The following is a 17,302-nucleotide window of genomic DNA, read 5'->3' as shown; positions in this document are numbered from 1 at the left end:
AATATTTCAGCCTTAACCCTTTCATTCCTTTTACAGAATTCAGGCAGTGAAAAGGGAGACAAAAGTAGCTCTTTCTAGGAGATACCTCAAAATAGTGAAGTTTAAAAAAAAGCACAGGATCACCATAACTAGATCCTGCGCCCCTCTATGTGCTGGCAGGAACGCTTCAAAATCCATATCTCATTCCACAAACCAGATTAGGTTACAATCAAACACTTGGACTTTGGCCTCAGCTTAGGTCAGAAAGGACATGCAGGAACACCTTCCTTCTGGTCCCAGAGCGAACAGGAGCTCTGGCCATTCCTGTCAGAAGCAGCTTGACATTGAAGAGGCGTGTGAGCAAAGACGTGGCTTGTGTTATATATTTATTTTAGAATTATGTTCCTGTTGTCTGTTGTCAACGTACAGTTTGAAATCTCATCCTGTAATACTGGGAAAGAAGTGATTGCAAGATCAAGCACTGATTCATGATGAAATGCCTAAATGTAATACTATTCTTTAAAAATATGGTATGGTGTAGAGCTGGTTTCTATGGTCTGAGGCTGACGATATTTTCACTGTTCTCAGGTACAGGTTGCATTAATGACCTACCGTCCTCCGGCCCAGCTGCCATTTGTAAGGATAATTTACCCATCTTGACCAGCAGTTCCTCCAGGACTCTTGAATGACTGGCATCGTTCCCTTGTCATTTACTGACACTGTTTGCCCCAACATTTTACATATATTACTTCAAACTGACCTGGCTCCTCTGACCTGTCTGCTAGAAATAATCTACCAGGTGTGCAAATGTCCCCAACACGGGCTTTATCAGTGAAGACCAACATAACGCATGCGCTCAGCCTCCCTGTTTACAGCTGTATCGCCATTTTACCTGTCAGCCAGCCAGCAGTCCCAGCAATACCCTACCTGGCTTCCTGCCTTTGATGTATTTAGTAGACTTCTTACCGTCAATTTGAGCTTCTTTTATGAGGCACTTTCAAAGTCTTCTTTAATCCTCTACAGGGCTTTCTTGGATTAGAGACAGAATGATGGAAACCATCTCACCTTCAACAGCTTTCAAGTGGCAGTGAATTTTCCTTGTCAAGGGAAGGGTGCTGACTTGAATCACACCCATGGCACTGTTTTGGGAAGAGTTTTCATGACATGACAGGCCTCATTTTCCACTGCCTCTCCCCCCAGCTAGACCCAAACAAAGTGGCTGTGGAATTACCACAACAGACGGGCAGCCTTTTACAGTCAGTAATGTAATTTAGCAAAAGATGACTATACCAGTTACGGACCAGTGAGGACTCTGATCCCAGCCCAGACCTTATCATGAGAACCACTGATGGCAAGTAAGGAAAACATAGGCAAACATACCAGAAGAACATACCAACAAGGTGAACATAGGCGAATAACTGACAGATATACCTAACCTTCACAGACTGTTACTTCAAGCATTTGACAAAAAAATTCCCATATCAAGAAAATACATTCACTTTGCATCACTATTTCTTATGATACATTAATATTTATGGCAAGTTCAGTATAAAAGCATTCACACAGACTACATTGTTAAACATTGTATTTCAGCAATGCTTATGCTGTAATTCACCAGCTGGTTTATATTCAGTTGCTCTAAATGATATTTTTCATCCATCTGTGGAAGGTGGGTAGATGGCAAATTTCCAGTCACTGCCAAATACTAAAAAAATTCATACAATAATAATAATAATAGAAATACCTTATATGATTTCATGAATGTACCCTTGACAGGGATTTGATGTAGGGAGAAAAAGAGTAAGTAGCCTTGCTCATTCTGACGTGACCAGGGAGAGGATGAATGTGGTGCATGCCATTGACCTCATCTTGCTCCTAAAACACAGCCGAGTGCTTATGGCTCTGCCACAGCGCACTATACCTGAAAAGCCACCACATATTTATGGGAACACATGTAAAGGAGACACAGCTTTAAGCAAAGGCCAAGCACAAAGCTGGCCAGGGTCACCAACTTATGGGCAACAGGAGCATCCTAGTAAATGGTAGGGATGACCTTGCTCCCTGCCCTGCTGCGTGTCCTCTCCTGCCCCTCTCAGAGGGCTGCTTGAAGCACCAGCAATGCCAGAGCAGCTGGGCTGGATCCCGCCAGCCTCGGCCCCCTGCTCTGTGGCAGGAGCAGCACAGCCCCCGTTTCTGCAACTGCAGCCCAAGCAGAGCAGCAAAGTGCTCTGGGAGGGGACACAGCCATCGACCAGCAACTGGCAGCAGGTCCTCTGTCCTTGGGCTTGCTGGGGGCAGGCCAACGTGCTACTGACAGCCAGCAAACGGAAGGCAAGAAGGGAGAAAAATAAAGTCCGAGCCCTGTCTTCATCTTCTCAAACCTCCCAAACCTTACTGACCGCTTCCAACTTCCCCCAGCTAATTCTCCAATCCTTTCCAGTACCTGTACAGCCCTGATGTGACTGCAGGCATCCTGCCACAGTGATGGGGACGTGTACTTTCCTGTGCCGCGCACACGCAGCAGCACATCTAAGCTGGAGTTGAACCAGCCTATACACGGGCTACTTAAAAATCTCTCATGGTCCAGACCTGCCCCTGGGGCCCACCTGGACCATCTCTGCTCTTGGCCATTTAAAAGAAGCTGCAAAACATGTTAGAAGCAAATATAAACAGCTAAAATACATAGAAAGGGAAATGTTAGGTCATGGCGGGTACCATCATAAATTTTAGTAAGCTCTTATATCAGAAACCAGTACCACTGATGTAATTTAAGCTATGGCATATTATATCAGCTAATGAGGTCAGTTCAAATACTTCAGATCTGATGCTCATTCCAGCTTTACTGTGGTGCCTAACACGAGAGTTTCTGATGCAGTGATTCCTGATCCATGCTAATGCAAATGAAAGGTCATGTTAATATTTAAAATGGATCCTTAAGTTTCATTGGAAAAATAACCATATTGGGGCCTCTTAAGAATAGTATTTTGAAACTCTGAAAAAGAAGCAATTGTAATTGTCTTGGACAAAGGTTTCCTATCTCTTCTTAAAGAACCTGAGCTATGCCAATTCCACTAGAAGAAGAAAAAACATCCTGCATTATTCCAGATCAAAGGTAATGGAAAAATAAATACATTTACAGGAAGTCCGAGGAAAACAGAAAGAGAGGCAGCGTGATATTTCTCTCCTATTTGTAATTTTTGCTAACGCTTTAAGAAAACATAGTCATTAAAGTATCATACTCTTGCCTGCTGGAGAAAACACATCACAAAAGGATTACCATTTGCAGAGGAAGCTCAGCCTGTAGTAAAGAAACCATCCTTACAAACAAGTAAGCCTGTGGACTGCACCCTACTGACCACCTCTCTTTCCACCCAATGGTTATTGAAAATCAAGAGTTGAGGCCTTACGGTAAGGAATTACTGAGATGATAGATAACTCCTTACATCTAAATACCACACACCTACACTCACGCTGCTAAATCCCTCTGGAGAGTGGGACACCGAATGAACAAATACTCCTGATTTATCACCAAAATGCTGAGGCAATGAGTGGGAGATGCCCGAAATAGCTTATAAACTTTTTCTCGGTAGGTGCCGTCAGTAACTCCTTCACCAGCTCGAGGTGCCTGCACGGGGCCCCTGCAGGATCAGCACCAAGTGCCATTTTGGGCAGCACGTCCAGAGGGCCATAGCCCGGTGGCACACAACGTGCCAAACAGAGCCTTGCAGCCCCGTGCTCTCCCTTACTGCACCAGGAGATCCAGCACTGCCAAACCTGCTAATCAGCCCATGCTCACTGGTAGCTAACAACAGCCAGAAGAGAGCCACTGTGGTTAGAAATAATTGCTTTCCCTGAAAAAACATTGCTATCATCAGCATCTTTTGTTTCATCCTTGTGGACATCCTAAGGTCTAGTAAATTTAAGAACTGAGGGAAGAGGGACAGGGAACAGGCCTGTCCCACCCATGGACCCTGCTGGGTCTCAGCGTGGAGAAGGGAGGAGAAGTAGAGCCCAGACTTGGTGCTTTCTGCCTACACTGAAACCACCCTGCCCCACACATGGTGTGTCTGAATATTAAGGATGCCCACACCCTGCCCCTGGGCCTGCTCCTGCCTCTCCAGGACAGGAAGGCAGCTTTTCTATTATATCCAGTTTATTGATGGATTTACTGTATTTATTAAATCAGCTGGGGCAGACAAGGAGAATAATCCAAGCTTTCATTATTTAATCACCTTTGAAGTGATTCATATAGAAAAGAAACTGAGCAAATATCAACCTGTTCGATTTCTTGACTCTAAGGAAATTAATGCTTTTATATGTCACGTTAGAACAGTGACGTATAAAAGCGTCTCCCTTGCTTTTTAATCTGCGAGTTCAGGTTAAAATAAGATAGGCGTATTTTATGTGAACATAAATAAATTTCTGCAGTATCTGTTATGGCAATATTTGTGTCTTGAGGCATATGACATTTTCAATTCAGAACTTCCTTTGTGGGGAACAAACAAGCAACAATAAGATAGAACAAGATATGCCCTGGGTCTGCATAGTGCCAGGGGTGAGCAGTGAGGAGAGACACCACTCTTCTCCAGTCCAAGAAGGGAATTTATTTTCTTATGACACATGTCCATTTGGGTTTGCAGTAGACCTGAGACACAAAAAAACCTAGGATTTTGCAAAAGAAAGCACCAGAAAGTAAGCTTTGCTCATTCCCCATAAATTATTAGCAATTTATTTTAATTTCTGATCTAATTATCTGTTTTAATATCTTACCATGATTTTACTTATTATAATATTGTATTGTAACCTTTAAGGAATCTTTCACAAGAATTTTAAATGGAAGCTTTGAAGTGGAAGCTTTGGTGATTATTTGCATTGGGGCTTCTCAAAAGAAACAACTTGATTTCTCCCGGGGCCTTAATTGGCCAGACAGAGGCTGAGTATATTCCCTGATATTGGCCAGGGAATGTGCCTTCCTAGTCGGCACTGCGATTTTCGATAGTGAGCTGCACACCAATGTCACAAATACATAGGAAATAATTCATTGTAAGGAGAAGCTTAAGTCTGAATTCCTTTAAAAGGACACATTGTGGTTTTGCCCTAATGAAAGTCAGGCGTCTATTAATAGACATAGATGTCTCCGGCTTATTATGGAAACAAAGCTGTTTTTCCATGGTTTGACAGGAATGGCCTTCCCTTCCCCCCCAACTCTTTTTGCCCCCTGCTTCCGTTTTCTTGGTCTACACTTAAAAATACCATCTGCTCCTTGTTTAAGTCCAGACTTGTTCACTGCCCTTGCAGTATGTAAACATACTCTATGCTTGTATGCAGACACCCTTGTTCGTGGGAGACACTTTATAAGGGTTTCCCACTCCAAATAATTGCAAAGCTTGTTTCTGGCCTCCAGTATATTGCTGCCTGTGAGAATCCAGCCCTGGCTCATCCATTGTTTGACATGAGCACACCAACAGCTGCTTTGTGCTCTACTCATCATCCTCCTGTCATAATCCCCGTGAAAAAGGTGCTATTTGGCTTTCCTTGCTTCCCCTCTTCACTCCAACCCTCCCCTCCTCCCATCTCACAAGAGTACCTTTTAGACTACCTTGTACTGTTCATAGTTTATTTATGCAGGATTTAGCAACTTTGAGAACCCATTTTTAAACAAAACATTAAAGATAGCTGAACACATTTGAGTTGTAATATGAGGAAAAAATCCAATGTTCTTGAAAGATAGTATTTCACTCAGTCAATATCAAATATTTAATTCTTTTCTGAAGAGAAAGCAGCATAAACTTGGTTTAAAATATTTTTTAAATCTCTTGCGTCTGGCTTTTAAACTGTTATAGCAGTCTTGTATCACATTTTTAAGTTTTTGTCCAAAACCACAACTAGAATGATTCATTAAAAAGCTAACCTAAGATTCTCAAGAGATTACATTAATCTAAGACCTTATAATGAACAAGACCCAAATATCTAATTCAAAATTTGGAACATCATATTTCAACTTCTGGTTAAGCTTACCTCATTTAAGCTGTTAAATTGCTCGGTTCCTTCTTTTGGTGAAATGCATGTGTTCTGATCTATTCTACAAAACAAAACAAGAATTTTGACTCAATAGATTGCTTATTTGTGCTGTAAATATTTCAAACTTTTCATCATGTCTGTACATAAATTACAAGTTATGGGATAAAGTTGTTTTATCAAAAAATAACATTTTTATGCGAGGTACATCTGTATTTTACACCTCATTCAAAACAACAGTGATTTTAGTGGAATCTTAAATAATATATTTAAACTGTGAACGATGTCCTGGAAACTGTGGCATTAAAATCCAGCTCACTCTGTCACACAGAAAGAGTCCTACAGAAGCGTGATCAGCTCTCAGTATCTTGGGGATCTTGGTTAAAGCCAAGAAAAAGCTCAAACATATGTTTAAATCTAAGCACGATTTGTCCCACATGCTTTAAATCAGGAACAAGAGTTTTCCTGTATCAGAGCCATAAAGAATAAATCTTTCCATATTTAAATTCTATGGTATTTCAGGCTCCCAATCGTCAATGTTCTGCTTAAATTCTGTTTTGCAGGTTTCATAAAGACCCAAGGGATGCTCATGAGGAGCTGGAAATCCTTTGAGTAAGAGAGATGTCCACGTTTCCTAACGAGTGTCACTTTGCAGCCATCAGAGATGCCCATACCTTTGGTTTTCCCTCAGTGTACCACTGCTTCTCCCTCCACATGGAAATAGGAAGGCAAGGTCCTGGACCAGCAAGAGGAAAATCTTTCCCTCTGACTATGGCTAATGAGACAACTGCCCCACCCAAGGCAGATGTGGTCATGGCCCAAGGCTCCACACAGCTTCAGGATTAGTTACAAATTCACTCTAGCACAGGAATGAAACTGAAGCCTAAAAAACACTTCCCATGGATTGGGAGAGCAACCTGAATATCTTCGTACCACAGCCCTGTCCTTCCCCAAAGCCGACAGGGGCTTTCCACACTCAACTTCTAAGCCCGACATGGGTGCATCACAAGTTGACTCGCAACTCAGCTGAAGCAAGAAAACTATTGCTGTCTCAGAGCATGAGATTTCTTATTGCTGAAAAGATGGCAACATTTGCTGACCCCTGTGAGACTCACTCACAGACATGATCAAAACTAACACAAAAGCCAGATTCTTTTGGACATAGTAATTCATATTTTTTCAACCTGCTGTGCTCAGAGTCATCCCAGCAAACCCAAATAGATTTAAAAGTCTCTAGAGACCTCAAAAACAGTATAGACAGATGCACAGACCTTTGTTGTAGTTCTTCATGGATTTATGAGGCATTTGAAGACTGAAATGATGGATATGACTCTTTCCTTACCAAATAGACATATTAGATAGCTACCCCAGGGTGAATAACCACTTGCCTCCAAACAGGATCCAAGGTGTGCAATTCACATAGGAACAAAAATGAGTCATTTAGGTGGTGGTACACCTAGCACCAGCATGGGAGTCTTGCAGACCAGCCAGCCTGCACCTCCCTCAAGACACACAGGTACATGAGCAGAAGTGAGTGATTTCTGGAGATACTTAAGCAGCAAGGTGCCTTGGCTGGCTCTCATACAAGCTCCTATCTACATCTCTATGTAGCTCTCCACATATATATTTTTTCCACCTTCTTGCCCGAAAATGAATAGCAAATACCTCCATAATGTCAAGAGAACAAAAGAAAAATGGAATTACAGAAGCAAAAAGGTTAATGCCTCACAACCAATCTTTAGCTTTTAGGCAGCAGAGAGGACAGTATGGGGCAGCAGAAGAGAGTTAAAGAAAACTGAGAAAAAGCATGGGGAGAGCAAAAGGACAAAAGGAAAGGGTGAAATATTCATAGTTTGGCTTAATAGCACGTAAGGAAGGACGTACAAGGCTACAAACACTAATTCACTAATGAAATAAAGAACAGTGACTTGTTGCATTGAAGAAGAGGTAGACTTAAAGGAAAGAAAAGGACAGGTGTCGGATTTGTACACTTCTCGTATTCATTTAGATGACTCCTTTCAGGGTGCGTAATATACAGGAAATGTCACCTGTCCTTAAAAAAAAAAAACAAAACAAAAAAAAAAACAAAAAACAAACCCCTAAACCCTAGCTGCTAGGGTGCTTACAGGTGCTATATAAAGTTCTACGTAATTCACAGCTGTAGCACTCATGAGTCTTACACTCTTGAGAGTAAAAAGCTTGCAGCACCCCTGAAGTACCACCTCTCTCTCATTCAGGATGATGGTCTTTTCTGCTCTTTTAGGAATGCAGAAGTCCTGCACTTAACTGTTTCTTTTTCACTAAAAATACTGGAGTAGGATGCTCTTAGTTTTGCATTCTTTGGAGTCTGGTGATACTGAAATCATTAAGGTGAGTAACCATTTTTGTGGGAAGGCCATTTACATTAACATTCACATATGTATGCTGAGCTGATCTTACTCTACATAGAGAATTTTGGGGGGTGCTTTTTTGTTTTCACCAAGATTAACGGCTCTGCTAGGCAAATGCAGGTTATCTGATTGTCACGAGGCAACAAAGGGCTTACAATGTAATAATTATGGGTTGGATCCTACCCTCATTAAAAGTCAATCACAAAATATCCATTAACTTCAAAAGCAGCAGGAACAAGCCCTAATTTTCCATCTGTGCTGAGTACATTAAAATTATTTTAAGCCTTAGCTGAAATTTTGAGTAATTGCAGGCAACCCTTATTTTGTATAATGTACACCATGTAAAATAATGGAAATGGAATTCTCTCTGTGGCTACTACTCAAATATGCGTTATATCATTCTTTATAAATATGAAAGGCCTGATCTCTCACCCTCCCCACAGACTGGCAGCTCTGGATTTGGCAGAATTATTCTGTTCTGCATGGCACAGGTGACAAAGATGCAACCCAATAGCATGTACATTTGAAGCTTGTGGACATAAGAAAACAAAACAAAAAAGAATCTAAATACTAATTTTCATAACAGAGCTTCTACCAGACTTCAAGGGGAAGATCAATTTGCATGAGCAGTGAGCTGTTTAAAAAACAGTCCAGAACATGTGAATTATTGAATTATGCATGATATCCCTTCTAAACTTGCATAAAATTCAAATAAAACCACACCATTTTAAAAAATAGGATAAATGTTTAAAGATAACCTAAGCAAATTCACTTCTTATTTCCCAGACTAAACCTAGGAAGGAGCATTGCATTCTGTAATTTGCAAGTCTCAGTCCAGTCCAAACCTGGATTACACTAACCCCATCCCCAGGAGACTTACATGTTTATAGAATCATAGAATCATTTAGGTTGGAAAAGACCTTTCCAATCATCAAGTCCAACCGTTAACCTAACCCTGCCATCCCACCACTAAACCATGTCCCTAAGCACCTCGTCTGACTGGCTTTGAAATACCTCCAGGGATGGGGACTCGACCACTTCCCTGGGCAGCCCGTTCCAGTGCTTGACAGCCTTTTCAGTGAAAAAATTTTTCCTAATGTCCAATCTAATCCTCCCCTGAGGACGCATTTATGCCACACAAGCTCAGTGTCTTGAGCCAATTAATGCATTAGTGATGCCAGGATAAATCCTGTCAAGCAAACCACACACTGGGCTGTGGCATGAAACCCTTTTTCCAGATTCACCTTCAGTCTATCTTGGCCCAATACTTCTTCCCTGTCTCCAGCCTAGCAATCAGTTTTACCCTTCCCACCATGAGGGTGGCCTCGCAGGTTGACAGCTCAGAAGGGGCAGTCTCCGTACGGCAGCAGAGGACCGATTCAGCTTATCCAGAAGCCACATCACCCGACTTCACAGAAAGGCAGACATCACAACGCACACACCTCCTTGCCAGGAAAACAAAAAGGTCATTTCTGAGACCTCCACAAATGGCAAAAAGCATTATGAAATTCAAACGTTGTCATCACCTTAATACAGGGCTGCAGGTGAATGTTTCAAAAGCATGCCTATGAATCCTTACAGGGCAATACAGAACTGCAACAGACTTTTTGGATGAACATAAAGCACACACTTGCAGTGAAAGAAACACTACTGTTGAGGGCCCAAGGTTGTTTGGATACATCCTGGGCTACTCCTTGGGCAGTCCCTGCATGCTGGAACAAGCAGCCAGAGAGCATGCCAGTGCCGGTCTCATCAATCACAGCCATTACCTAAAGGATGGCTCTGGATGACCACATTTGGTTTTCATATTATGAACGCCTCTCGTACTCACCAGGCACAGTCCTTATTTGGTCTACTGTAAGATGCTATCTTTTTTTTTTTGCCCCTCTGTTCTCCCCCCCCCCCATCTTTTTTTTTTCTTTTTTTTTTTTTTTTTCCTTTAAGTGTATTGCAGCCCAAGAGCTTGCTCAGGGACTTCCCATGCCTTGGTACAAGAAGTATCATTGGCACCATAAACACCAATATTTTAATGTCAAGATTCGTGAAGAAACTGTCCTTAGGAACTGGTCAATTATTTCCCAGCAACGTTTCATCAGCAAATCCTGATTTGCTGACAGAGAGCTATTCACAGACGCGTACTGGTCATGATGAATTTTTGCCAGGCCTGAGGCAGGACTCGGAGGGAATCCAGCCAAGTTTTCTCCCTGCTTGCCTGGCTGCCCATGCAGGAACGCAGCCTCACAAGCTCTGCCTCACCCGTGCAGGTCCCCCATATGGCACGGGGACATCAGCACTTCTTCTGTGGCTTCCCTCCTCCCTCCCACGCATCCCAGAGCTGTAGCTCTTCAGCAGAAAGCGTGGAAACTAAAACCCCACCTGAACTGCACTCTCAAAAGCTACTTGCCTTGAAAACTTAAATACTGAGAGCCTCACTGGAGCTTGGTTTCCCTCATGGGAAGCATAGAAACCTTGGGAGACCCTGGCTGAGCCCAAGATCCAGGGCAGCCCAGGACTCCCAGCATTTGTGGTTTTCCTGGAGAACAGTCATCAGTCTGACAGGCACTGCCACCCTACAGACTCTGCAACCCAGAGACCAGCTGAGTCCTACTAAAATGAAACCACTCCACTCCCGTTTTATTTGGGGAATGGGGAAGAGGGGGAACTTTCAGGGATTTTTCTTTGGCAGAAAACTTAAAAAAACCCCAAAGTGTAGTTCCCACACTGACTTGGAGTGCAACCTTCTCTGAAACACTGACACCCACATTTCAGCCCCCTCTCTAGGTAACAGACATCTGAAGAAAACACCATACTCTATTCAGGTAACAGCGTACACAGCTCTGCACTCCACATCAGTTTTGCTGATTGCCTTTGAGACGGCAACCAGTAAGAGCAGCTTTTTTGTAATCATATGTATTGTTCCATACTGACTTTCCTATTCTCTCTTAAAAAAAGGCAATTCTCTTTATTGTAACATTTGTTCCTGGGGCCTGCATATAACTTTTATCTCCCAGAGGCGCAGATTGTATTATACTCTTATCCAAACCCAACTACATACAGTGACTAGAGCGGTATTCAATGTAATCACTAGCAATAGTATTAGGAATTCATGTCCTTTTAATAAAATGTAAAGGTTTCCTTCCTTGCAGATGGCATTTCATATTTTAAATTGATGCCAATGTTCATAAACCACACATGATAAACACCTCCTGAAATTAAAATCCTTGATTCACAGGTCAGATGTAGTTTACTCAAGAACAAGACAGTATTCCACCATTCTTCTGACTGTAAACCTCTTCACCAAGTCTGTTCTCCCATTTCCCTCAAATCCCACCAAAATTTTTCCTTCACTGTTGCAGGGGTTATCAGAAAATGAAAGTACCCCCCCCCAAATCCAATCAACACATATAGCTATGAATCATATTTCTGTAGCTTATTTTTCATATATCACCCCTTCTGTTCTTCTCTGTCGCGTATCTCTTTATGAACATCCTTTGCTAGGTTTCCCTGAATTTAGATTGCTCTGCTTAGAGGGACTGTACTGAAAAGTTTTTCATATTTTAGTATTTTTTAATCCATATTTGGACAGATGAAAACTATCCTGTTTTTAGCTGCCCCACACTCACTAGAGCAGATTTAAAAAAAAAAAAATAAAACAACTCTGTACAGTTCAGAGGCATTTAGATTTTAAACTCCAACAAGCCTAATGACAGAAACTAAATTAAAGCAGAAGGAACAACAAGCTGCACTAGAAATAATCAACCTTGCTTCTTTGTCTGAGACAGAAAGAAATCCTTCTTCTCCTGTCCTCCCTGCACCCATCTGATAGACAGAAGAGCCTGCCCAGTGGCATCCCTGCAGCAGTGTGGCCATCTCCTCTTCTCCAAAAGACCAGAAAGCTTTTACTCTATGAGTTAAGGACCCTAGGCAGAGGTAGTGTTCCAAAATATTGCTAATTTTACCAGTAACCTAGCAAAACCAGGGTGGAAGACAGTGAAACTCGAGTTTTGTGGGGGTAGCAGATGTGTTCTGTCAAAATCTAGCTATGATTGCTGCCTGCTGCCAGGACTGAATACTTAACCTTTGCCACGTCCCAGAGCAGAGAAGGCAGAAAACAAGGCAAGACGTCAGACGCTGGCGGCCACGTGTCACAGCCTGTTGCACAAGCCAGATCCGTGATCCTGATGCAGCAGCCAGCGATCTGCTGCAGCTGAGCCACGGGCATGTAATTGCTCTGGCCCCATCAAAGCTGACTGATGGCAAGGGGATGGGGCAAGGTGCCGGTCACCTTTAAGAGGAGTCACCAGACACAGTGACCCTCAAACTGGAAGTGGTAATGTCAGCGTATATAATTCAAAGTCCCCTGCCCCAGCTGGGTGGTGGGAATGTTTTTCCCAAGGATTTAGCGCTTGTGGATAGCAGGCTTCCTAAGGAGCTACTCTGGTGCTAAACAGGAATCCACAGCATAGTGAACAATGGTTTAATACCAGGCAAACTAAATAGGCCAAACAGTTGAAATGGACAGAGGAACTTTGCTGTGGTTGCTGTTTTATTCGTGCACACTCTACTCTGGTTCTCATCTTTAAAGTCCATGTTTCTTTCATCATGTTCCTTTCATCAATCAAAATTAACCAATGTTATTTCATTATCTACCCATACACAGACGTCCTATCAGCAGAGCCACTAGGTAGGTCTAACTGATACCAAACTCACTATGCTTCTTTTTACAAGAAATCGGTGTGATTTTTTTCCTAGCATAAAGAATGCCAGAGAAAGAGAAGGCAGGCTTCCTAGGCTGGGGCTAATTAGAAGCATTTTCTGAGATGCAGGACTTTGCAGTGTCTCAATTGCAGATACAAGCATTGGAGGGTGAAAGCAGTTCTTTGTGAAAGCTAATTAAATGCTTGGTCCTTCTGCTAAAGCTTCCTTTGAGAACACAAATTAATATCATTTACAATGTTGCCTACTGAAAGCTCTGGTGAAGCCAACCAGTTCATTTCACATAAAGCACCCAACTGCCATCGGATGGCAACTGCCAGTACTAACCTAGGCCAGACTTGAAACAGACCTTGGAGGCAATGAGCTCTGTAGGTCAGCTAGCTGTGCCCTGACCCGCTGAGCATCCCTGGGACGTACAGCTGCTGCGCTGGTCCCTCCAAAGCGAGCCAGAGCCCCTGCTGCACAGCACCAAGGCTGTCATGCACCCTGAGGCAGAGAACAACCCGGCTCACCTGCCTGAAACTCTATGTATGCAGCAAAGCGGGGCCAAACCAGCACCCGAGCGTGGGAAATCTGTAAAGCGGGGCCCCAAAAACTGATGGCTGTGAAGAGCATGGTCTTATTTACACATTGCAAGCCTGTCGATAAGAGCTAAATCTTTTCCTTAGGAGACACCCTCACTGGTAGATTGGGTCAGTTGGGTGAGCTGAAATCCCATTTCTAGCCTTCTGCGCAGCCATGAAAGATCGGAGGAGGAACTGTGACTCCCAGCAGCTACCAGAGCTGAGTTACTTCATGATCAGCTGAGTTACCTGCTACCAAAACTCGGCTAATGCCTGACCTGGGCACCCTGTACCCCTCACAGCACTGGAACAAGCACAGTTACACATCACCCAGGGTCTAAACCATACATAAATGCATCCCCATGCTAAAATTGGGCGTGTGGCTTCCCATTCCCATTTCTCAGTGAGAGTACAACTCTAAGAGTGAGGCAAGTAGCACTGTGGGGGGGTGGGGGTGGGGGGAAGAAAAGAATTGCCAAGATATTTTTTAAACTTGGCACAGAGAAATTGAAGTTTCTGAACTGAGGATGTTCTTCCTGCTTGAAATGTATGGGGTTTAAAGAATGATGAAATTTGCATTCTTATCTTCAACCCTTTCACTTTCTCCAAACAGTTCTAGGCGTATAAATACAGAATTCAACTGCCAATGGGAGCCAGGAGCCTGGATATTTTATCCAAAAGGCAGCAAATTAATTAGGATTTCCTACAGTTAACCAGAAGTCAAATACACTGTCTTATCCCAAGGCTTACCTTGGTTGAAATCTCACGACTGCTTCCTGGCATCTGAAAGCCACGTTCTGCACACAGTCATTAGCTGAGGATCCAGCCTTCACCTGCCACTCCGAGAGGCCTGGCAACGTGCTTTCCAGATCCTGCATAAAGCAAAAGCAAAAAAAAATATATGCTGAATGCCCTGTCAGTACAGATCAGGCTTAGCCGAATATTTTGCTTTAAGAAAAAAAGAGCTTCATGAGAGCAGATGCTGATTGTTTTCTTATTTTTTGGTAATAATCTGGAAACAACTGGAAAACACAGACTAGAAAAGGTTCTAAGCAAAGCAGTATCTTCTTTCATGGTAAAACATTTTTTGAAACCAAAGCAGACTCTAATCCCTTTTCTGTTTATTAGTTAGATAACAGATGTCAGCTTCTGAGCTAAGAGGTGCTATATAGAGAGTTCAATATTTGTTTGCTTATGTATACATTCACATTCCATTTGAAATTATTTACTCGCATTTCAGTAATATTTTATTACTTGGGTATCATCAGAAAAAATTTGGCTGACAAAAGCGAACACAGTTCTCAAGTTTTGTAAGGTTTAACCAGGTTCCCTTTTCCTTTTGCTCTTTCCTTCCCCTAGCGTATGCATAGCCTTACAAACAGAGCATTACTGCAGGAGGAGTGAAAGGCAGCGAGGAAAATAAAATCACATCAGCCAGCCTGCCACACAGAAAATAAAAAAGCCAATTTAGCCCAACAAATTGAGGGAGTAGGAATTAGAAAGGTATGCATTTTACTCTAAGTTTTCAAAAACCAGTTGTAAGGCTGTGACAAGATGTGTTCAGCACACCTTAACTTCCTTTCCTATAGAATGCGCTATAATACTTCCCTTGCACAGCAAAGGGGTAAGTTAATGAAGTTCTTCGAAAATATGATAATCAAAGTGGGGCTTTTTTCTACTTCTTTGTTAGCTTTTATCATCCAATATTTTATTCTAACAGTATACAACATTAAAATACAATGTGATTTGCAAAACAACAGTGTTCACTTCCCCTGGCAAAGCACTGTATCTTATTTTGCTCCAGTTTCAAAGCTGAGTTGGAATGGTAGGAGTCAGAGGTTTGGATAGGACTGTTCAGATGGGAAGTTGGAGGGCTGAGGTCATTACAAAAACAGTGGCTGCTTTTACTTCCTTCTTAGTCTGTTCCATCTTTAGAGATTAAGAATTAAGCTTGTTCAGATATATGTTGTATTTAAACAAAACTAAATTATGCTTCTATAAAATTGTCAACTTTATAAAAAGTTTTATATTTAAGAAATTTGCCCAAATGGTCTCCTGTCAGGAGAAATATTCAGTGCCCACCTCTCAAAATGAATGATGAAGGACTAAGGGATCCTGTAAAAAACCAAAAAACCCCCCAAAACCAAACCAAACCAAAACAAAAAAGCCCCAAACTTGGCAAAAATAAATAAAAAGTCCAATCACTGGCATTTTACTTCCTCTCCATGATGACATTTTAACTATAGGATATTTGTTAGATAAGTGAACATTAATTCCTCCTACTTAGTCTATGAGATGCGTATAAAGAGTGTTGAAATCAATCTTTAGATGGAGGCAGCTGTCACCGCCATGGTGGAAGGTACGCGGGAAGACGCAGCCAGGCACTGACTCTAACACACACATCTGTGTGTCCATCCGTGGGGTATGGCCGTGCTGCATTTATGAACCGCAGACCTGCCCTGGGGCTGAAAGTACCTTCCCTGCCAGCTGATAAGACCTGTGCTAACATGAAATGAGTTTGCTTTGATATCAGCCGCTGCAGTAGAACTGACCCAGCAGAGGTTAATCGAGTTTCCCAACCATATTTACAACCCACAAAGGGCAATTTTCCAAAACAGACCTTCAAACCAGAGGCTGTCTTTTTTTTTTTCAGACTAGATGTTATGAAACTCTGGTGATGTCAGGGCAAAAGGAGTGAAAGCTGCACTCAGCTGACCAGCATTACTCTTGCTTTTGTTACCCTTTATCTCCTTCAGAGTCTCCTAGGACAGATGTCTCCCTCTCTGCCCATGTCTATCTAATATAATTTAGCACTGAATGAATGATATTTTATCCAAAAATGGTAATAACAATTCAGGTTACAAATGGACAGCAGTTTTTTGCAGCTGTTCTAGTTTTTCCATTGCTATCTTAACATTATTTTTCCCTAGTTATATAAAAATGATCATATGCTCTTGGGAACTAAACAGGTCAACACAACAGTTTTCATTAAAGTTCAAGGTAGAAGTGGATTGAACCCATTCAGCTTATTTTATTTGCCCAGAAATCTTCAGTGGTTTGATGTTCTCCAGGTAGAACAGGCATTTTCCTCATTTGTGCTTAGAATCTCTTGTAAGCACTGGATTACATTTTGCTAGGTATTGGACATGACAGAAAGTAGAAAGTATAACACTGTATTCTCCAAAAAGCCTAATTTCTACATTGGCAACAGCAAAGTTGGAAAAAAGAATTCTGCATCATCACTGTGATGCATACGGAAAATATTCTTTCTCAGAGAATTAATAAGAGAGACACATAGGATGCCTACATATCAGATCTCAGAAAAACCTCTGGAACTGAAATTGGGAATTTCTATTATTTGCAAATCCAATGGATGTAGATGGGGGGATAGAGGAAATAAATTGGCATGCTGGGGTTCAGGAGGTTACTTTCTTATGACTGTAGTGGCATCATTATGGGAGATTTCTAGTCTGGTCTTGAATCCTAGCTTTTTATGCCATTGTATGACAATATGGAGTTTCAGGATACAATAAAATGCCAAAAGAGGCAGCAGCCATTGACGAACACCAGTTGAAGATCTTGTCTAGAGTTCTTGCAACAGCCTCAACATTTACACTAGGTGTGCTTAGCTTCAGA

At 42.1% G+C, this 17,302-nt stretch overlaps 1 protein-coding gene across 1 annotated transcript in view; it reads right to left on the bottom strand.

Annotated features, from left to right (window-relative positions):
- The window catches only part of FAM13C (family with sequence similarity 13 member C), a 53,824-nt gene that overhangs the window by 23,824 nt on the left and 12,698 nt on the right, over nucleotides 1–17,302 (bottom strand). The window contains exons 4-5 of the mRNA XM_009637018.2: nucleotides 14,417–14,538; nucleotides 5,998–6,061 (exon numbers count right to left, since the gene is read on the bottom strand). Of these exons, the coding sequence (XP_009635313.1) occupies nucleotides 5,998–6,061; nucleotides 14,417–14,538 (186 nt within the window). The remainder of the gene's footprint in view (nucleotides 1–5,997; nucleotides 6,062–14,416; nucleotides 14,539–17,302) is intronic.

Source organism: Egretta garzetta, unplaced genomic scaffold (genome assembly GCF_000687185.1).
Source record: "Egretta garzetta isolate BGI_Z169 unplaced genomic scaffold, ASM68718v1 scaffold204, whole genome shotgun sequence".
Taxonomy (NCBI): domain Eukaryota; kingdom Metazoa; phylum Chordata; class Aves; order Pelecaniformes; family Ardeidae; genus Egretta; species Egretta garzetta.
This window is presented reverse-complemented; position numbering and strand designations above follow the sequence as displayed.